The 21,878-nt window shown below is 46.1% G+C and overlaps 1 protein-coding gene across 1 annotated transcript in view; it reads left to right on the forward strand.

The window, feature by feature from the left end:
* The window catches only part of CPS1 (carbamoyl-phosphate synthase 1), a 146,973-nt gene that overhangs the window by 43,639 nt on the left and 81,456 nt on the right, over window positions 1-21,878 (forward strand). Inside the window, exons 12-19 of the mRNA XM_056861131.1 lie at window positions 3,849-3,947; window positions 5,772-5,867; window positions 10,186-10,375; window positions 10,943-11,100; window positions 11,815-11,943; window positions 16,776-16,920; window positions 20,555-20,765; window positions 21,258-21,456. Coding sequence (XP_056717109.1) covers window positions 3,849-3,947; window positions 5,772-5,867; window positions 10,186-10,375; window positions 10,943-11,100; window positions 11,815-11,943; window positions 16,776-16,920; window positions 20,555-20,765; window positions 21,258-21,456 — 1,227 coding nt within the window. The remainder of the gene's footprint in view (window positions 1-3,848; window positions 3,948-5,771; window positions 5,868-10,185; window positions 10,376-10,942; window positions 11,101-11,814; window positions 11,944-16,775; window positions 16,921-20,554; window positions 20,766-21,257; window positions 21,457-21,878) is intronic.

A 21,878-nucleotide genomic window follows, 5' to 3' on the forward strand; every position in this document is an offset into this window, starting at 1 on the left:
ATGTTCCACGGAGCAGCGGCTGTTCATTGATCTGCGTTTTCCGTGTTAATTGGATTAGATTTTTATTCAGGTATTTGGAGGGTTTGTGAGAAAACACAAAGCGTGAACCTCTTAATTAGGTTAATTATTCATTAGATAAATGAGGTTCGCAACCTAATTAGAGAGACTTTCAACGGCTTAAAGAGGCAAATTCCAGAGGGATAATCGTGTTACTGCATTGCAGGCAGAACAACCAAGAGCCTTGTGTCACCTTAAACACCAGCAAATGTATTGCGGCCCTCACTCTGAATGCACCTGATGGACTTGGACCATGACACCTCATGCCACAATCCATTTGTTCATCATTATGGTGCCATGCTCTCATGGCTGATTTGATTAAGTAGGTGTTAATTGGAGCAGTGGACTCTGATCTGGAGAACCAGGTTTGATTCCCCACTCCTCCACATGAGTGGCGGAGGCTAATCTGGTGAACTGGATTTGTTTCCCCGCTGCTACACATGAAGCCAGCTGGGTGACCTTGGGCTAGTTGCAGGTCTCTCAGCTCCACCTACCTTGCAGGGTGTCTGTTGTGGGGAGGGGAAGGGAAGGTGATTGTAAGCCGGTTTGAGCCTTCCTTAAGTGGCAGAGAAAGTCAGCATATAAAAACCAACAACAACTCCTCCTCCTCTTCTTCCTCCTCTTCCTCTTCCTCTTCCTCTTCCTCTTCTTCTTCTTCTTCTTCTTCATTTAGTTTCATCTAACTGTGGATTCTCATTGTTAACCAAAGCATATACGGCCACTCTTCCATGGACCATGCCATTGTTCTTTCCTTCCTGGTAGAAAAGTACTCCACTCATCTGAAGGGCAAACTCTACTCAGCTTTCATTGATCTCCGTGGGGCCTTTGACTATATTAACAGAAGCCTTCTATGGGATAAACTTGCTAGACTAGGGATGGACCAACGCTTACTTTTCTTGATATGGAAACTCCACTCGGGGAACACTTGCCGAGTTAGGCTGGATAAAAGCGGCCAGTTGTCTGAGAAATTCCCCATCTCTAAAGGAGTGAAGCAGGGCTGCTTACTTGCTCCCGCCTTATTTAATCTGCTCATGACGGATTTACCATCCCATTTATCCACATCTGAAAATCTTGCACCCAGGATTAATTCCTCACCAGTCCCCCTCCTGCTATACACGGACGATGCTGTTCTCCTATCCATAACTAGAATTGGCCTTCAACGGCTTTTATCTGCCTTTTCCGTCTTCTGCTCACAGAATGACTTAATCATTAACTCTGAGAAATCTAAGATTATGATCTTTTCTAAAACCTGGAAGGGCCAAACATGGAAAATTGATGGCATCCCAGTTGAACAAGTTAAGTCCTTTAGATACTTGGGCCTTCTTTTTCACCACAATCTCAATTGGTCACACCACCGGAAAGCAGCTATTATTGCAGCAAGAAGCCAATCTCAAGCGGTGACATGATTCCACTACCAAGAAGGACATCAGTTTATCCCTGCAGCTATTCAGATCTACTCATCGAAAGTTTCTAATCAATTACTATACAGTATCCCTGTTTGGATCCAGCCTCTTACCTTGGATGTCGACCGTAGTTTGGCTTCTTTCCTACGACGAACATTAGGGTTGCCCAACATGATTAATCTCTACACTCTTTGCAAAGAGCTTGGCCTCCACCTTCTGTCTACAAGAGCCTGGACCGCCAACGTTAAGCTGTGGCTCCGTATTCACTTCCGTTTTGATCTTTCCACATTACTGCATGACATGCTAAGGGATTCCTATGTCTCCTCATGGTACCAATTCATTCGGCAAAAAATTAATTCCTTAGGAATTAATTTAGACTCACTAAATAATTGTGGTGAGTCTCAAATTTTCTTCACCATCCGGCAAAGAATTAGGGACATTGAAAAACAGATCATAAATGCAGGCCCCATTATGACATGTTCCCCCTGTTTCCATGGACTGACGACTTATATGCCCGGACGTGCCCCCTACACACAAAACCTCACTAATCCACTTCATCGGCGGGCTTTTATGCTTGCCAGATTTAACATCTTTCCCTCAGCAGTTCTCTCCGGGAGATTCCACAATATCCCATTTAGAGACAGGTTATGTAAATTTTGCCACCTCAAACCCAATTCCATAACTCACATCTTACTGATTTGCCCTTTTTTCTCCGGTTTAAGAAATCATTTCATAGATCCAATCATTATGAATCTCCCTGGCCCAGCGAATAGGACTACCCAACTATTACTAGCGGATGTCCCCCAACTCTACAGAAGCAGTTGCCGAATATTTGGCAAAATTTTAGCTACTGATTTTAACACTGACAAGTAATAGCTGTGCCAATTGCTTGTGTTCTTTGGTGCCTATAGTGGAACTCTACTATTGTATTATATTGAACTAGAGAAGTATTGTACTATTTTAACATGCTCTTTCTATGCTCTTTTTATGCCATTAAAGGTTTTTGACTTTGACTTTTGATACTGATACCACTTTTGTTGTATGGAAGAAGATGTGTATGTTTGTATTACGTGCCATTCAGTTGCTTCCGACTTTTGGCGACCCTGTGAATCCATGTCCTCCAAAACGTCCTATCCTTAACAACCTTTTTCAGGTCTTGCAAACTGAGGGCCTTGGCTTTCCTTATTGAGTCAATCCACCCCATGGGGCCTTCCTCTTTTCCTGCTGCCTTCAACTTTTCCTAGTATTATTGTCTTTTCCTGTGACTCTTGTCTTCTCATAATGTGACCAAAGTAGGATAGCCTGTGGTCCTTAGTGTTTAAGGATGCAAATCGTAAACTTTCACCTCTCTTCTTCCAGATACCCTTTAACATAACTTTTTCTTTGCCTGTATTATTAAATATTTGATTTTATTTTGACTCCTCAAAAACAAAAGGGGAGCTATGTGGGATCCCGTGCCCTTTTCCCAATCCTGCCAGGTAGAGCACATGACAAAGAACCTTCCTAACTGTTACCCTGTGTTCTGGTGGGACACACAAAGCATTATTTTGGTGGTGGAAAGTGCCATCAGGTCACAGCAGACTTATAGTGACTCCGTAGGGATTTCAAGGCCAGAGATGTGGTTTTCCTTTGCTTACCTCTGCATAGCAACCCTGAACTTCCTCGGGGGTGGGGGGAGCAGTCTCCCATCCAAATTCTAACAAGGGCTGACTGTGCTTAGTTTCCAAGATCTGATGAGGTCGAGCTAGCCTGGTCAGGCCACTCATTGTGTGCCATCAAATTGCAGCCAACTCATGGCGACCCCAGGACCATGGGGTTTTTAAGGCAAGAGATTAACAGAGGTGGTTTGCCATTGCCTGCCTCTGCGTAGTGACCTGGACTTCCTTGGCAGCCTCCCACTCAAGTACTAACCAAGGCCAGCTTTGAACACATGAACACATGAAGCCCGCTTATACTGGCTCCATCCAAGTCAGTATTGTCTACTCAGACCGGCAGCGGCTCTCCAGGGTCTCAGGCAGAGGTCTTGCATATCACCTACTTGCTTGGTCTAACTGGAGATGCCGGGGATTGAACTTGGGACCTTCTGCATGCCAAACAGATGCTCTAACAATGAGCCACGGCCACTCCGCTAACCTTGTTTTGCTTCCAAGATCTGACAAGATCAGGCTCGCCTGGGCTATCCAGGTCATAGCAGCACAGTTTTACAACACAGGAACTATGTAGTAGTTGGAATGAACATGGCACATCTGATAGCAGTAAAAGACCCCTTACAAGCAAGAAGGATTTGGCTCTTTTGGAGTATTTTAACCAGATTACCTTTCTGAAATACATGTGTAGTCTTCTTATTCTTCTTTTGATGCTGATGTTCATTTTCTTTACTTTCCCTAGTTTTTATTTGATTCATTTATTTCACTGATCAAGAAGGGGAAAAGCACCAGCGTCGCTTCAGTGCTACCCAAGGCCACCGCCGGGACTTCAAGAGCTGAGGTCAGTTTATTAATGTGCTTTTTGTTCAGCCATCAATCACCAAGCGACGGCAGCTGTTATTGAAAGAGAGGAGGCCGAATGCAGAATGCAGAACAAGTTCCTGGGACTTTGCAGGAAAATGAAGTCCTGCTTTGGTTACTCCTCCCAGTTTGGAATTCTGGGATGGAAGTGAGGGTTTTTTGTCCGGGGCCGGTCCCACGTTATGGAATAGCGGCCCAGAGGGAATTAGGAGAGTCATGTGCCTTGTGCAGTTTCAGGGGGAGGGAAGGCGATTATAAGCCGGTTTGATTCTTCCTTAAGTGGTAGAGAAAGTCGGCATATAAAAACCAACTTCTTCTTCTTCCATTTTCTCCAGTGGAAATGATCTCTGTGGCTTGGAGATCAGTTGTGATTCCAGGAGAATTCCACCCCCCCCTCCACCGGGAAGGTGGCAACCCTAGGCAGAATCCTAGAGGTTCTCCTCAGGCCCAGCAGTTTGCCCACCCCTGTGAGGGAGAGCGTCAGTTGGCAGTGTGCACGAGCCATGGCACACCATGCTTCAGAAAGGCAGTGTGGCAGCCCTGTGGGACAGGGCACAGTCAGCACCATCCTGAGCGGAGTCCCACCGTTTTATGCCCATTGACTCCAGTGGGCCTGGAATGGTGTAGCACTGCTAGGATCGCTCTGTCACCATAAGCTGGCTGCAACGTATTTTTCCTAATATACAGATGGTCCCTTTCCATCCTCAATTTAAACCCATTATTGTGAGTCCTATGATCCTCTGTTGCCAACGGGAACAGCTCCCTGCCCTCCTCTAAGTGACAGCCCTTCAAATCCTTAAAGAGAGCAATCATGTCCCCCCTCAACCTCCTCTTCTCCAGAATGAACATTCCCAACTCCCTCTGCCTTTCTTCGTAGGGCTTGGTCTCCAGGGCCCTGATCTTCTTATTAGTTTGCTAAAGCACAAAAGGCCCCAATGTGGCCTTATTTCTTCAAGCAGGCAGGTAACGCATACTCCACTGGGCACATGTGCCTTGAGCACACTGCTAATCCTGTCAGTTCCTGAGAATCTTCTTGCAAGTGGGCCTTTATTCAAAGGGTGCGCCGGTGGCTTTTCCTTCAGATAACAGAAGAACGTGCGAAATAATTCCTGTCTGGTTGTGGCATGTGGACAGTAAACATGCAGTCAGCAGCCCAGGAGAAAAGAAGGGGATGAAGAGGCCCTTCCTGGTGCCAGACAAAAATGTGAAAGGAAGAACTGGTGTGGATTCAGCCCCCACCCCCCCGGTTACCCTGAGGGCCGACGCTGGACTTGACGTTGCCACTCTTATATTGATCTAGTGCTTACTTTCCATTTCAGAGGGTGGCCATGTCGGTCTGCGATAGTACAGTTTGCAGTAGAACAGTCTGCCGCTAAACTAGGGTTGCCAGGTCCCTTTTTGCCACCGGCGGGAGCTTTTTGGGGTGGAGCCTGAGGAGGAGGGACTTCAGTTCCATAGAGTCCAATTGCCAAAGTGGCCATTTTCTCCAGGTGAACTGGTCTCTATCGGGTGGAGATCAGTCATAATAGCAGATCTCCAGCTAGCACCGGGAAGTTGGCAACCCTACCCAAACTTCCCCCTCCACTCTAATCAAGCTGATTACCATATGCATGGTACCCCTACATCCTTTACAAGCATTCTTTGCCTTACCTCTCCCACCTTCTGAGTGGGATAAAAGGTCTCAGAGATCTCCATTCCCACTCGTGTCTGATGAAGGGAGCTTTGACTCTTGAAAGCTCATACCAAAAAACTCTCTTTGGTCTCTGAGGTGCTCCTGGACTCTGATCTAACTGCTTACTTTCAGGTTTCTAAAGTCCTGATCTTGGGATCTGGTGGCTTGTCGATTGGTCAGGCTGGAGAATTTGATTATTCCGGATCACAGGCTGTCAAGGCCATGAAGGTGAGATTGTGGAAACGGAAATTTTAATGTCCTCCACCATCATCTCTGGCCCCGGCATGTAGCGGCTGATGGTTGTTTGTGAAGTTACTCATTTCGCGTGGTTTTAATTTGTACTGTGTATACATATTAGGTACTGGAAGAACTGGCCACATTAGTCAGTTGGGGCAAAGAACTTTTCTTATCCTGCCTGGCTATGGGATCCCATTATTAATAAATGTGACCAATACAGTTCTTGTAAATGGCTTGTGCTTTTGTTTCTCTGACATATTGTGAAAAACAGATTCATTATTTGCTGTATTCAGATTGGGATCTTCTGTCAAATTCTGTTGTTCTCTTCCTAGACTGGGGGAATGAGAAATGTTTAAAGTGAGGTAATAAAAAATGGCCGGGAACGAGTCCCCATGTGAACCAGAGCACAAAATGTGAGGGAGACTTTCCATTGTACTGTGTGCTTTCCCGGTGAACTGTTAGCCATTCTTATAACCTTCCAAAAACTGGATGTTATGATCAAAAGCATACTAGTTTACTACAGTAAACCTGTTGGATTATGAGGGCTTCGCTACTGCATTTATTGTAGGAAATCCATTTCTGGATAGGATAAAGTATAGTTGCCTATCTATTCTAACTAACTAGGATGGAGGGAGATCCAGGACTTGCGTCCGTCCCTCATGGTGGCAAGATGGAGAAGAAGGCCAGTGCGTGTGTGAGGATGTGAGGAAGAAGCAGGAAGGAAGGAAGTTTCCCTGAGAGTAGCAATCTACACATCAAAGGGACAGGTCAGAGCAGTAGAGAAAAGGATGCCCCAGTGTCTCGTCCCCTCTATCTCTCTGACTCACTAGTCTTGTCCCCCTCTGGAGTCTGAGGTTAAGAGACAGCGCAAAGTCCTTCACTTCCAACAAAACCACCTCTGAACGTCTCCTGCCTTGAGAACCCTACGGGGTCGCCATAAGTCGGCTGTGACTTTACAACACTTTTGACATCACTAGACAGCACGTCTGTTGTACAGATATGTTTGGGCAGGTCACCCAGCTGACTTCAAGTGGAGGAGTGGGGAATCAAACCCGGTTCTCCAGATCAGAGTCCACCACTCTTAACCACTACACCACACTGGCTCTTCAGTAGTCAACTGGCTCTTTCGGTAAATGGCAATTGCGACTTTGGGTCTACTCGAGCCACGGAGTGAGTACTACTGTTCTGTAGCATGGATCCTTACAAATCTAGACTGCGGCCAGCCTGCTTAAAGCACTGCTAGACTGTGACGCTATCAAGAAATACCAACTCCAAAGGGGAAATAGATTGGAGGCAGCTTCCCTGTACAAAGACTGTCTTGATTTCTAAAGGAAAGCCTGTCTCCTAAAAGAGATGCTCCCTGTGTCTCTGGCCCGCCTCGTTCACATTTGAGAAAAGTTCCATTTCCCAGCCAGTCTTGCCGGCGTGACCTTCCTTCTCCCGCCAGCTGCCTTGATCTGGGGGGCTAATCACCCATTCCAGAGGCGACCGCGGCTCACGGTGACCTTCCCTCTGGCAGCATCATTTACAATAAGCGTGTGAAGCCCGGCCCGTTTGTGTGAGCAAAGCATCGCAGGACGGTTATTTGACTTCCATTTTGTTCATTGGGGACCAGCTTTAATGTGTGTGTGTGGGGTCACAGCTTGGAAGACAGCTCAGCGCAACCATCAACACACAGCCAAACACCAACAGGCCCCGGGAGCTGGTGTCAGTTTGCAAGGATGGCCATGGAGAGAGCAGGGAGCAGAAATCGAAGAGCGGCACATTTTTTACCAGCTGGCACATTTGCATTTGAAAAATGGGCCCGCGGTTTTTACATTAGAATGTTTTCCCCGAAAATAGATTCATGAATTTGTCAAGTTATATGGTGCACAGATTACTTGGCGACCCTTCTTTCTTCAGCAATATTAATAGTGTACTCCAGAATTCACACCCAAGGACCACAATTATCTTGCTCTCTCTGGTGCGTGTCCGAACAGAGGTTGCTTGTAAATTTGTGTTCCTTGCTGGAGTAATATAGCATTAACATTAAATTAGCATTGATCCTAGATAATGAGAGCAGTGCTTGAGTTGGGTTTTGGACACAGCCTAACTCCTCCTCCCTGACACTATAACCACCGGTACCCAGGAGTGCACATGATACAGTGTAAAGAATCGCTGGGGAAGTGGAAGGCTGTGTCCTCAAAAGACCCTCCCCTCCACTTGTATGAGTGGGGAGACAGTAGAAGTGAAGAGATTCAGAAGGTGGAGAAAATGTTTTCTTGCTTCTTTTGTCTCTCCCCCCCCTTCCCTGGTGGGGTTACGTGGTGGTGTTGATGGAAAGGGCTGTCAAGTCGCAGCTGACTTATTGCAACCACTGATGGGGTTTTCAAGGCACCTGCCTTCCCCAGACATCCAGGCATGCCCCATGGAGGCCTACATCCTCTGGTGTCCGCAAAACAATACGGTGAACACCACACCTTCTACACTTTAAAAGCAACTTTAAGTAAAATGTTTGTATTGTCTTTACATGGCCATCAGGGTTGGGTCTCAGAGGGTGGCTGATCCTGTAGGCTCCCAAAGGCCCTGACCAAAGTTCTAATTAGGTTAGGTTTGCCAGGTCCCTCTTCGCCGCTGGCGGGTGTTTTTTGGGGCAGAGCCTGAAGAGGGCAGGGTTTGGAGAGGGGAGGGACTTCAATTCCATAGAGTCCAATGGCCAAAGTGGCCATTTTCTCCAGGTGAACGGATCTCTATCGGCTGGAGATCAGTTGTAATAGCAGGAGATCTCCTGCTAGTATCTGGAGGTTGGTAAACGAAAACAGCAACAAAATGCACTTAACAAATTTTATGTACTTAATAGTGGTATTAAGATAACATATCCACTATCCTTACATATAGAACAATATTTTATAACGCAAAGTACAGGGACAGTGCCCATTCACAACTAAAGAAATTTCGTTTTCAGTTCAAAAATCTTCATGAAGGATGTTGTATTCCTTTCCATCCAAGAGGTAAAGTCCACTTCAACTTCAACTTCTACAGAAGTCCGGTAACCTTTCTGTTTCGGCTAAAGCCTTCCTCAGGGACCACTATACAAATTAAACAAAACATATATACAACGCAAATAGGCATAAAGAGCAGAATCAATGAAAGTATAAATAGTATCATACTGACACGCTAGCTGTTAATAACGTGCTTGCGCGTTGGCAAAGTAGCCATGTTAACACGACACTTTTAAAGAATCTAATCATATGATTCTAAGTGATCCAAGAACAACATGATTTAAAGATACAGAGACCCATAATAAGTACAGCAATCCAGAGGGTATACACAGTAACAACACATAAGGATATCATTACAAGTAGCATGCCAAATCTAAAGATGTATTCAGCCCCTTAGGGTATAGTGAATCAATCATATGTATGTATTTAGATTCCTGGTGCTTGAGTATCAATTCCACATCAGATCTATCATATTTATGCGTGTTATTAAAACGCCATAATACAAAAAAAGTTAGATCCTCATCTGTGTGGTTTTTTTCTAAAAAGTGTGGAGTCAAGGGCACTGTGACTTGATGGCACTTTGCACCACCAAGTCCCATTAAAAGTGGTAGGACTTAAATTAATCATAAGTTATGTGCTCCATTGGTTTCAATGAAACTTGTGTGTATGTATGTGTGTTAAGTGCCATCAATTCACTTCTGACTCATGGCGACCCTATGAATCAATGTCCTCCAAAACAGCCTTGTTCATGTCTTGCAAACTGAGGGCTGTGGCTTCCTTTATTGAGTCAATCCATCTCTTATTGGGTCTTCCTCTTTTCCTGCTGCCTTCAACTTTTCCCAGCGTGATGGTCTTTTCCAGTGTCTTCTCATAATGTGACCAAAGTATGACAGCCTCAGCTTAGTAATTATAGCTTCTAGGGACAGTTCAGGCTTGATTTGATCTATAACTCACTTGTCTGTTTTTTTGGCAGTCCAGGGTATCTATGACACTCTCCTCCAACACCACATTTCAAAGGAATCTACTTTCTTCATATCAGCTTTCTTCATTGTCCAGCTTTCACACCCATATATGAAACTTAGTCATCACTAACTGAAATGTGTTTGGGGCTGTAGCATTCTGCATCGATTTCTAAAAGAAGATGAATGATTGGGGCATCCCAGTTCTTCACAAATGAAGGTGGAAGAACAGGCTCCCTTTGTTTCAAAGGGTCTCCCAGTTGGTGTACTGAAGATTGGTTCTCTTGGCTTCCTTTCTATGTATTTATTTGCTCTTTGCTGCACAGAATACGCTTACTGAAGCGCTGGTGCTTAACGTTATTCTTCCAGGAAGAAAACGTGAAAACCGTTCTGATGAACCCCAATATCGCTTCAGTTCAGACCAACGAAGTGGGCTTGAAGCAAGCGGATGCGGTTTATTTCCTTCCCATCACCCCCCAATTTGTGACTGAGGTCATCCGAGCAGAACGGCCGGATGGGGTCATCCTTGGTATGGGTGGGCAGACGGCTCTCAACTGCGGTGAGTCTGGGTAGGAATGGTCTTGCCTTCACTGGTGGTTGAGAATTATGACATATTCACGGAGGAGAGGGGTATTCATAGCTATAGTAAAAATGGATACTAGTCATGATGCATACCTATTCTCTCCAGGATCAGAGGAGCAGGCCTATTAAATGAAGTGCTGTGGAACCCAGGCAGGATAATGCTGCTGCAATCATCTTGTTTGAGGGCTTCCTAGAGGCACCTGGTTGGCCACTGTATGAATAGACTGCTGGACTGGATGGGCCTGGGTCTGATCCAGCAGGGCTTTTCTTATGTTCTTATGACTGTGCAGTTCTGCCCAAAGCGCTTCCAGTGGAACAGTCACTTCACATGTTACAATATGCTGTATCACACAATACACTACATGGGTGGGGGAAAGGGGATCTTTTCCCACTTTTGGAAGAGGATTGCTGACACAGTGAATGTGTACATTGGGCCTCAGATCCATGGGTGATGGTCCCTGCTAGCCAGAGTGTTTCCCACACATGGTTCTATTCCCCCTTCCTTTTATTTTGTCCGTCCTAACCGGGGTCTTTTTTTATACAGGAGTGGAGCTGTTCAAACGCGGCGTTCTGCAAGAGTACGGCGTGAAAGTCCTTGGAACGTCTGTTGAATCCATCATGGCCACAGAGGACCGGCAGCTGTTTTCCAACAAGCTAAATGAAATTAATGAGAAGATTGCGCCCAGCTTTGCTGTGGATTCGGTACGTCAAGCTAAATTTAAGGGAACATTCCCAAAAGGGTCTGAAACTTGGGCGAAACTGGTCTATGCCCTCCCATCAGGGTATCAGAGCTACAGCCACTCACCTGAGCTGTACCTGTAATGCTGCTTGAAACGTGTTACATTTTAGAATCATAGAGTTGGAGGGTACCACCAGGGGCATCTAGTCCAACCCCCTGCACAATGCAGGAAATTCACAACTATCTCCCCCCCATACCCCCAGTGACCCCTACTCTATGCCTAGAAGATGGCCAAGATGCCCTCCCTCTCATCATCTGCTTAATTTTGATCTGGATCATCCTGATGGGTCTCTTAAAGGTAAAGGTCCCCTGTGCAAGCACCGGGTCATTCCTGACCCATGGGGTGACGTCACATCCCGACGTTTCCAAGGCAGACTTTGTTTGCGGGGTGGTTTGCCATTGCCTTCCCCAGTCATCTTCCCTTTACCCCCAGAAAGCTGAGTACTCATTTCACCAACCTCGGAAGGATGGAAGGCTGAATCAACCTTGAGCTGGCTCCCTGAACCTTACTTCCGTCGGGATCAAACTCAGGTCGTGAGCAGAGCTTTTGACTGCAGTACTGCAGCTTAACACTCTGTGCCACGGGGCTTGTGATGGGTCTCTTAGCTGCAGCCAAATTTAGAAATGTTCATAGTCCTCATTGCCGTTAGATGACCTGTGCTCTTTTCTTATTATAGGTGAATGATGCTTTGGAGGCAGCAGAAAAAATTGGCTATCCTGTCATGATACGCTCTGCTTACGCCTTAGGTGGACTAGGATCTGGTTTATGTCATGACAAGGAAGAGCTGATGGATCTGGGGACCAAGGTATTGTTATTTCTTGCCTAGAGTGTGGCCTCAGAGATTCAGGTTCAGGTTCAACTTTATTGCGTATGGCCAAAGGCTGTTACAAAAATTAATCTGAAAACACAATAAGTCCAGATAACAAGCAATAATAATATCAGGAAAAAAGCATGTGTCTTAGAACCATCAAAACTTGTAAAATACTATGCATAGGACATTGTTTAACTTTTAACAATGTCCTATGGATAGTATTTTACAAGTTTAATCTAAAAAAGAATGATCTAAAATCTCACAAACTAACTGGAATTTAACTAACAGACTTTAAAATAATAACCAAAACCAAAGAGAACTTGAAATTAAGACTTGGTGATATCACCCTCCTGTCCATGGGATTTGCAGTTCAGTGTTTACTACATTGGGCCAACCTGGCCCAAATTTTCTTTGCTGCTAGAGCAAAGAGGGCGACTTTATGAGAGATGGCTGGCTTTGTGTGTGTAAGGAGAAATAAAACTTTCTCCCTCCCTTTTCTCTGACCTAAATTGGCCAGAATTGTCCCTAGAAATCTGCCTTGGAACAGGAAATTCACAACTACCTCCCCCCCAAACCCCCAGTGATCCCTACTCCATGCCTAGAAGATGGCCAAGATGAAGCTGTGAGGCCTCCTTCCGTCTCTGGGGCTGACGTGGTGTTGAAGGCAAGGTTTCCTGAGGGAGTTTGTGGAGAGGAGTCATCGGTGACTGGAGTTGTGGGCCAGATGTGGGCCTCATCAGACTCAGAAGATGAGGGGGTCCCAGTTCTCTGGGAGGTTCTTCCTCCACCTCCCCAGTATTAATCTTTGCTTCCTTGAGATGGTCCATGCAGAATGTCTCCGTCATCCTCAGGACCTCAAATGTTGTTTGCTGATATGGCTGTCTGGGATATGGGCCATAAAAGTGGGTCAGACATGTTCCGTACCCTAGAAGTAGCCTTCCTGTCTTGAGATCCAATAGCAGAGTTCCCCCCCCCCCGGTATTTCTGTTTCCTTGTAGAAAGGAGGCAGAGGAACATCAGGCCCCACTACTTCTATACGCACAATAACATCATGACACTGTGGTTCAAGAATAGTGAATGTAGTTTGTGGTTAGATTCAGGAAAGAAAACATGGCTGATCTGGACATTTGGGTCACCAGAAATCACTCCAAGGTCAGTCATTAATAAACACAGGCTGCCCATGTTGAAGGAGCCCCTGTTTTTAGCATAGACTTGTCCGGTTATAGACGGTGGGTTTTATTTCCCCCCGGGGGGGGGGAAAATATCTTGATGCTCTCAAATGATCCACCTTCATTTTGCCTGCTATTGACTTGGGTAATGCGAATGATTAAAGTGATATTGGGTTCGGGCTGGAAATGGCTCCTAATTTGAGCAAATGGTTCTGCAATTTGGGTCAAGAAGAAATATAATAGCTGATATTTTCCTTTGCTCTTAGAAACTAAAATTGGAGTTGGGGGTGGGAATGTCACAAAGTTCAGTCCTGCATTGGGCTGAAAGAAAGTACCGACAGGATAAATCTCACACTGGGCCAAAGGGTTTCTGTCCTTAGCGGTTCCTTCAAATTCAGTGACACTTAGACATCTTCAGGGACTCTACTGCTAAAAGATCCTTGGTACTCTCCTTAAAAACTGAAGACATCTAGAGCAATGGTGTTGAACTCATTTGTTACTAGGGCCAGATATGACATAAATGTCACTTGGTTGGGCTGGGTCATGCGTACCATAAAATTTAATGCCTGGTACTGAAGATACAAACTTTATGGAAGACACAGGCAATACCAATTAATATTATTTTTTACTTTTTTTTAACTTAAATTACAAACATGCTTAAAACAGTAGAAAAGAGCAAGAGTCCAGTAGCACCCTAAAGACTAACAAAAATATTTTCTGGCAGAGTATGAGCTTTCATACAATATGCTTAAAACAATAACACTCTGACAATATTTTATTTTATTTAACAGTCTTTGATAACTGACACCTTAAAACTGGTGAGGGGGGGAGGTGGCTGGCTCGCGGGCTGGATAAGAGCCATCAATAGGCCGGATCTGGCCAGCGGGCCGTATTTTGACACCCATGATCTAGAGGCATCTAACTCTACTCTCTCATTAAAAAGCTACAGTAAGCCAAAGTAAGACATAGGCCATTTATACAAGGCTGTTTCCCCATGGTCACCCCGCTGCTGCTGCTGCTGCTGCTGCTGCTTCTTCTTCTTCTTCTTCTTCTTCTTCTTCTTCTTCTTCTTCTTCTTCTTCTTCTTCTTCTTCTTCTTCTTCTTCTTCTTCTTCTTCTTCTTCCTCTTCCTCTTCCTCTTCCTCTTCCTCTTCCTCCTCCTCCTCCTCCTCCTCCTCCTCCAAGGTGTGTGTTGTGGGGAGAGGAAGGGAAGGCAATTGTAAGCTGGTTATTGAGACTCCTTTCGGTAGAGAAAAAGCGGGGTATAAAAAACAACTCTTCTCCTCACAAGGTATCTGTTGTGGAGAGAGGAAGGGAAGGTGATTGTAAGCCTATTTGAGACTCCTTAAAGGTAGAAAAAATTGGATATAAAAGCCACTTCTCCTCCTCCTCCTCCTCCTCCTCCTCCGGTTTACAAAGCCTATGCTTTAAAGTAAGAATCTGGCTACAGAGAACACAGATAGCTCTCTTTCCCTTTTCCACCTCTCTTTCACTATGTTTTTCCTCCCAGTCCCCCCTTTTTTCTTGTTAAAACTATCCATCATGCAGAAGGCAATGAGATAGCAAATGATGAGTAATATCTACTTGGTGATTACTTTGGTATAGAAGTAGGTTCATTTGTTTAGTTCATAAGTCACCACAAAATTACAGTTCGGGGAAAAATGATAAATATAGATGCACATACATTTGTCATTAAAACAATCCACTACATTAGTTTCAAAGCATTTCTCCTGCACGTCCGCTGTCAGAAAAGCAAAAGAAGTAATCTTTCCGGGGACGTTGCTGTCCAAATCAGTAAGAGGAAGTTCATCTTTTTTGGTGGATTGATCCATTTTCAGTAGCAGGTACTCTATAAATGCCTCACCTGCTTGTAAAGGGGTCGGTTTAGTAAATAACGGGGGAGGAGAGAATCTCTACTTTACCACTGTCAAATATAGTATCAGAAGCTGTACAGCATTTTCCTAAAACAAGCATCCGGCAGGACTGATGGCATCTCTGGGCCTTTCTTGGAAAAGGTCAATGCCTTCCTAATAGAGAAGCTCGTAATATTGGTTGCATAACTCTTCTAACTGTATTGAAACATAAATATACAAGCAGGGAACCCGTGGGAACTTCAGGGGTCACATGGTTTCCCCCTGTATCCTTTTTCCTCTTTTCCTCATCCGAGCAGCTCCTTTCCCACTCCCTCTTTCTCTGTTTCCTTCTCTCCTTCCCACTCAACAACCAGGGGGCTAGAGCAACTGCCCTATGAGGAGCGGATAAAACGCTTAGGGCTGTTTAGCCTGGAAAGAAGGCGGTTAAGGGGAGACACCATAGAGGTCTATAAAATTATGCATGGTTTGGAGAGGGTGGACAGGGAGAAGCTTTTCTCCCTCACTCATGATACTAGAACGCGGGGTCATCTGCTGAAGCGGGACGGTGAGACATCCAAAACAGATAAAGAAGAGTATTTCTTTGCACAATGCATACTTAAATGGTGGAACTCCCTGCCCCAGGATGTGGTGATGGCTGCCAACTTGGAAGGCTTTAAGAGGGGAGTGGACATGTTCATGGAGGAGAGGGCTATCCATGGCTACTAGTAAAAATGGATACTAGTCATGATGGATACCTATTCTCTCAGGATCAGAGGAGCAGGCCTATTCTATTTGGTGCTTTGGAGCATAGGCAGGATGCTACTGCAGTCGTCTTGCTTGTGGGCTTCCTAGAGGCACCTGGTTGGCCACTGTGCAAAGAGACTTCTGGACTTGATGGGCCTTGGTCTGATCCAGCAGGGCTTTTCTTATGTTCTTACGTTCACTTTTATCTGTCCCCTGAGTCTTCAGCTTTATTTATTATTTAACTTCATTTATGCCCCACCTTAGTTCCCAATGGGGACCCAAAGCAGCTTCTATCATTTTCCTCTCTTCCATTTTATCCTCACAACAACCCTGTGAGGTAGGTTAGGCTGAGAGTGCAGAACTGGCCCCAGGTCACCCAGAAAGCTTCCATCGCAGAGTGGGGATTTGAAATTGGGTCTCCCAGATCCTAGTTATAACTTAATTACTATACCACGCTGCCTCTCCGTTTTCCTTCCTTCACTCCCCTGGGAGCCTCTCCCTTGGAAAAGTCTGGTCAAGTTGCAGAAGTTGTACAGAAGCAAGTAGTGCAGGTGAGTTGTGTGATGACCACTGCCATCCCGGACAAGGCTCCCAAGCTGTGTGGAGGCAAGTGGAGCAGGGGTGGACTGGACGGTTAAAATTGTTCCGGCAAAGACCCTTCCCCCTGCCTTTTATTTAGAAACCAAGGGTTGAAGGTTGGCAATATTGTTATGGTTGCCTAGCATAAGGCCACTGAGATCTCCTTTCTTAAAGGAGCGGTTGCTGCTTCTATTATTTGGGTTTTTTAATCCCCCAATGTATTTTTTTTTTTTTAAGATTTCAGATTTTTCTGCAAACCTGGGGCTTTTCTCAGATTTGTAGAAAGACCTGACTGGTCTGTTTGTGGTCCCAGTCTCCGGATTTAAGTATCCACAGATGGGGCCATGTTGAGAATTAGATATACTGATAGTACCAAGGGGGTTATTTTACTTTTCTAAGGATGGACCAATCTGGCTTCCAGAATTCAACTTTGTGTGCTTAATGAAACATTTCTTTTTATCTTGCCCCTTCAACCCTCAAGGCTTTTGCCATGACTAGCCAACTCCTGGTGGAGAAATCCCTTGTGGGGTGGAAGGAGATCGAGTACGAAGTGGTGAGAGATGCTGCTGACAACTGCATCACAGTCTGTAACATGGAAAACGTCGATGCCATGGGAGTCCATACAGGTAGGGCCGCTGGCATTAATTGCAGGATACTGGAAAGGCACGAAGACACACGCTTGCATTGGGCACAGCACTTCCGTGGCTGGAAGGATTTCCACCCATAGAATATGATTTTTCTTGCCTCCTCTGTTCCCCTGCAGTGTGAAATGTGAGAGAGGGGGAAAGGAAAGAAAATCATGCTCCGTGGGTGGATACTGCAGCTAGACCGACAGTCAGGGCCAGCTATCAAGAGCAGGTGACCCCAATAATACAACTGTTACACTGGCTACCGATCCTCTCCCAAGCCCAGTTCAAGGTGTTGCCTCTGCGTAGCAGCCCTAGTCTTCCTTGGTGGCCTCCTATTCAAGTGAGGGGGCCAGATGCACCTCACTGGGGAGGTTGTTCCATAATTGCAGGGCTGTCACTGAAAAGGCCCTCTCTCGTGTACCCACCAGACCAGCATAGTGTCCAGATCATGCGAAGTGATGGTATCGCTTTACTCTGCTCTGCTTAGACCTCACCTAGAGTACTGCGTTCAGTTTTGGGCTCCACAATTCAAGAAGGATGTAGACAAGCTGGAACTTGTCCAGAGGAGGGCAACGAAGATGGTGAGGTGTCTACATGTTTTGGGACCGGGATATCTGAAGGACCGTCTTTTCCCATATGCTCACGGGGAGAGGCCCCTTCTGACTATCCCATTTACCAAAGGATCATAGAGAGTCAGCATGAATCATAGAATCATAGAGTTGGAAGGGACCACCAGGGCATCTAGTCCAACCCCCTGCACAATGCAGGAAATTCACAACTACCCCCCACACACCCCCAGTGACCCCCTGCTCCATGCCCAGAAGATGGCCAAGATGCCCTCCCTCTCATGATCTGCCTAAGGTCACAGAATCAGCATTGCTGACAGATGGCCATCTAGCCTATGCTTAAAAACCTCCAGGGAAGGAGAGCTCACCACCTCCCGAGGAAGCCTGTTCCACTGAGGAACCGCTCTAATGTCTAGATGGAAACTCTTTTGATTTCATTTCAACCCATTGGTTCTGGTCTAACCTTCTGGGGCAACAGAAAACAATTCCTCACCATCCTCTCTATGACAGCCCTTCAAGTACTTGAAGATGGTTATCATTTCACCTCTCAGTCATCCCTTCTCCAGGCTAAACATACTGAGCTCCTTTCCTCGTAGGACTTGGTCTCCAGACCCCTCACCATCTTCGTTGCCCTCCTCTGGACACGTTCCATCTTGTCTACATCCTTCTTGAATTGTGGAGCCCAAAACTGAACGCAATACTCTAGGTGAGGTCTAAGCAGAGCAGAGTAAAGCGATACTATCACTTCGCATGATCTGGACACTATGCTGGTCTGGTGGGTACACGAGAGAGGGCCTTTTCAGTGGCAGCCCTGCAATTATGGAACAACCTCCCCAATGAGGTGCATCTGGCCCCCTCACTTGAATAGGAGGCCACCAAGGAAGTCTAAGGCTGCTACGCAGAGGCAATGGCAAACCACCTCTGAAAGTCTCTCATCTTGAATACCCTACGGGGTTGTCATAAGTCAGCAGCAACTTGATAGCATTTGCCTCCACCATTTCTTCTAGTACAATTTCCAAACTAAATTAAATTGTATGTTCCGTTGCTTCAGATGCACAATGTTCTTTAATTAAAAATTATATTAAAGTGCTGTGTGTTGCTGCAGCCATTGTGCTCAAATGGTCCCGTGCTAAGTACCTTTCCCTTTCTGCTTGTGCATCATGGGCCCAATTCCTAATCTTGTGATTTTTGCATTTTATGTAAGTGTGTACATGAATGACCACAGACAGATGAGTATTCGGACACCCAAAAACCTGAAATGTGAAAATCAAAACCTCATAGTTTGTTGAGAATTAAGGATAAGGACATGATAACATTTGTTTATGAATTGTCTCCATGTTCATTGCTTTGAACAGAGTCACACGCCATCTCCAAGAATGTGTCTTTAAAAGTTTCAGAAGCTGATTTTCCTGAGGGTGAGCAGCATGGGTGGAGGAAGGGTCCCTTCCCACCCCCTAGCTATTTTCCTGTGTCTAAGGAACTCCCAGTGGGAAGTTTTCCACACAACTTTGTAACTGCTGGTGGAGTCGTGCGAGAACTTGCAGCTCCAAAGTTATGTGAACAACTTCCCACTTGGGGGTTCTTTAGGCTTAGGGAAAAGGCTGGGGGGTGGGTAGGAATAAGAAGAGTTGGTTTTTACATGCCCATTTTCTCTTCCTTTAAGGAGAATCAAACTGGCTCACAATCTCCTTCCCTTCCTCTCCCCACAACAGACACCCTGTGAGGTAGGTGGGGCTGAGAGAGCTCGAAGAGAGCTGTGACTAGTCCAAGGTCAACCAGCTTCATGTGGAGGAGTGGGGAATCAAACCCGGTTCTTCAGATTAGAGTCCACCGCTCCTAACCACTACACCACGCTGCCCTCCTCCTTCACCCATGCCACCCGTTATCTGTCAAATCAGCTTCTGAAACTTTTAAAGCCTCATTCTTGGAGCTTCAGAGGCTTGGCCATGTTGGTCTGCAGTAGAACAGCTCAATTTGAGTCCGGAAGCACCTTAAAGATGAACAAGATTTTCGGGATATGAGTTTTCAAGAGACAAAGCTCCCTTCATCTTGGAGTTGACAGGTGTGACTCAGATGAAAGCGGTGAACCTGAAGACAACTCATGATCAAACATACTGTATATGGTAGCCCTTCCTCCCCGCTAAGTGTGTCTAGGATTCCTGGCTGAGTGGGTCACATCCCGTGTCTTAAAATCTCCAACTGGTCACACTTCTTCTCTGAGAATGTCTGGTGAATGAGATTCTTCAACCTTCATTGGAAGCTCGTATATTGAGGATGAGTGGTGTTTACAGCATCAGTAGCCTTGCTGACAGCTGCGGGAGGATAAAAAAAGGAATTAAACATGGGTCTGGTGCTCAAGCACAATTGACTCCTAAGAATACAGAGTGCAGCTGTTTGCAGCGGTGCCAGGGTTGGGTGTGCGCTTGTCAAAAGAGGTGGGGAATTCAGGATGGGTCGAGAAACTCGATTAACTTTGGATAGCGGCAGCCATAAACTGCCTTGAAATTACAGTAAAACAAATGTTAGCAACTCTTCTGGTTAATATTCATTTCTAATCTATATTATGTTTAATTATGTCATATGAGAGCTATTGGGTTGTAGCAGTTAGAGCGTCAGACTAGGATCTGAGAGACCCGGGTTCCAGTCCTTGCTCTGCCATGGAGGCTTTCTGGGTGACCTTGGGCCAGTCACACACTCTCACCCTAGCCTACTTCACAGGTTTGTTGTCGTGAAGATAAGAGTGAGAAGATAAAATGGAGGACAATTTCGTAAGCCCCCTTGGATTCCCATTGGGGGGAGAGAAAGGTGGGGTTATAAATGAAGCCCAAAGGCCATGTGAGAAGGTAGGTGGGGCTGAGAGAGTTCAGAGAGAAATGTGACTGGCCCAAGGTCACCCACCTGGCTTCACGTGGAGGAGTGGGGAATAAAACCCGGTTCTCCAGATTAGTGTCCGCCGCTCTTAACCACTACACCACGCTGGCTCTCTTAGTAGGCTAGCTAAGCACCACTGGTGAGCAGATGCTACCCCCCATCAGGGCTTTTGACTATTTCACTTTAACCCGCAGGAGATTCCATAGTGGTGGCCCCCAGCCAAACACTCTCAAACAAAGAGTTGCAGATGTTACGGGAATCGACCATCAAGGTCGTCCGCCACTTGAACATCATTGGCGAGTGTAACATCCAGTACGCCTTACATCCCACTTCTCTGGAGTACTGCATCATTGAAGTCAATGCCAGGCTCTCTCGGAGCTCCGCCTTAGCGTCGAAGGCCACAGGGTAAGGCGAGAAACTTGGAGAGGATCCAAACCAGGTACACGATACCAGGGAAGTATCCGGCTCTCCTTAGGTGCTCCACTGCGACAGCTTCACTCATGTAAACAATGTGCCGCTCTGCAAAGGGCATTTTGGAAACAGTCCATTGACCCCCCACTCTCTATGGTGGGGTGGTCAGAAAGGCCCCCCTGTGCATCTATCTTTGAGCAGAATGTGCCAGCCCAGATCGAGAGTGGGGTGGTGGGTGGTGGTGGGGTTTCCATGGCTAGCTTGCAGGCCGGATAAGAGCTCTCAAGGGGCTGGATTCGGCCCCTGGGACTTCTGTTTGACACCCCTGATATAGATGGTGCTAAAAAGGCATTAGTGTGCCCTGAATGATTGCTTTGTAATGCAGTGTGAGATTCTTAAGGATAAAACGTCTTCACTATATACTGCAAACCACCCACTGGAACATTCTTCCGTTTTTAAAAAGAACTTTGCCTTTGTTGACGCCAGATATCCTTTGGCATTTATCGCTGCCAAAATTGCCCTTGGGATCCCCTTGCCGGAAATCGAGAACGTGGTGTCAGGGAAGACAACAGCCTGTTTTGAGCCTAGCCTGGACTACATCGTCACAAAGGTTCCCCGTTGGGATCTGGACCGCTTTCAAGGTGCTTCCAGCAAGATCGGAAGCTCAATGAAGAGTGTGGGCGAGGTGAGTTGGGAAGCCCAATCCTAAGGGGGGGGTAGTTAGTTGACAGTCGGGGACGGCGCAGCCTCCTGGGAGTCCATAAATAAATAAAAAAAGGACTTTGTTAAAAAAAAACAAGAAACTCTCCCACTGAATTTCGCGGGGCTACGCCACCTATTTTGAAGGTGTAACTCGACACCTGCAAAATGGTGCATTCCCAAGGCGAAAGGGCTTTGGAAGCTGTGTAAGGCAGCTCTGCTCCTGGAATAGGGTTGCTAACCTCCAGGTACTAGCTGGAGATCTCCCACTATTACAACGGATCTCCAGCTGATAGAGATCAGTTCCCCTGGAGCAAATGGCCACTTTGGCAACTGGAGTCTATGGCGAAGTCCTTCCCTTCCCCAAACCACACCTTCCTCAGACTCCGTCCCAAAAACCTCCCACCA

Source organism: Euleptes europaea, chromosome 15, assembly GCF_029931775.1.
Source record: "Euleptes europaea isolate rEulEur1 chromosome 15, rEulEur1.hap1, whole genome shotgun sequence".
Lineage (NCBI taxonomy): Eukaryota > Metazoa > Chordata > Lepidosauria > Squamata > Sphaerodactylidae > Euleptes > Euleptes europaea.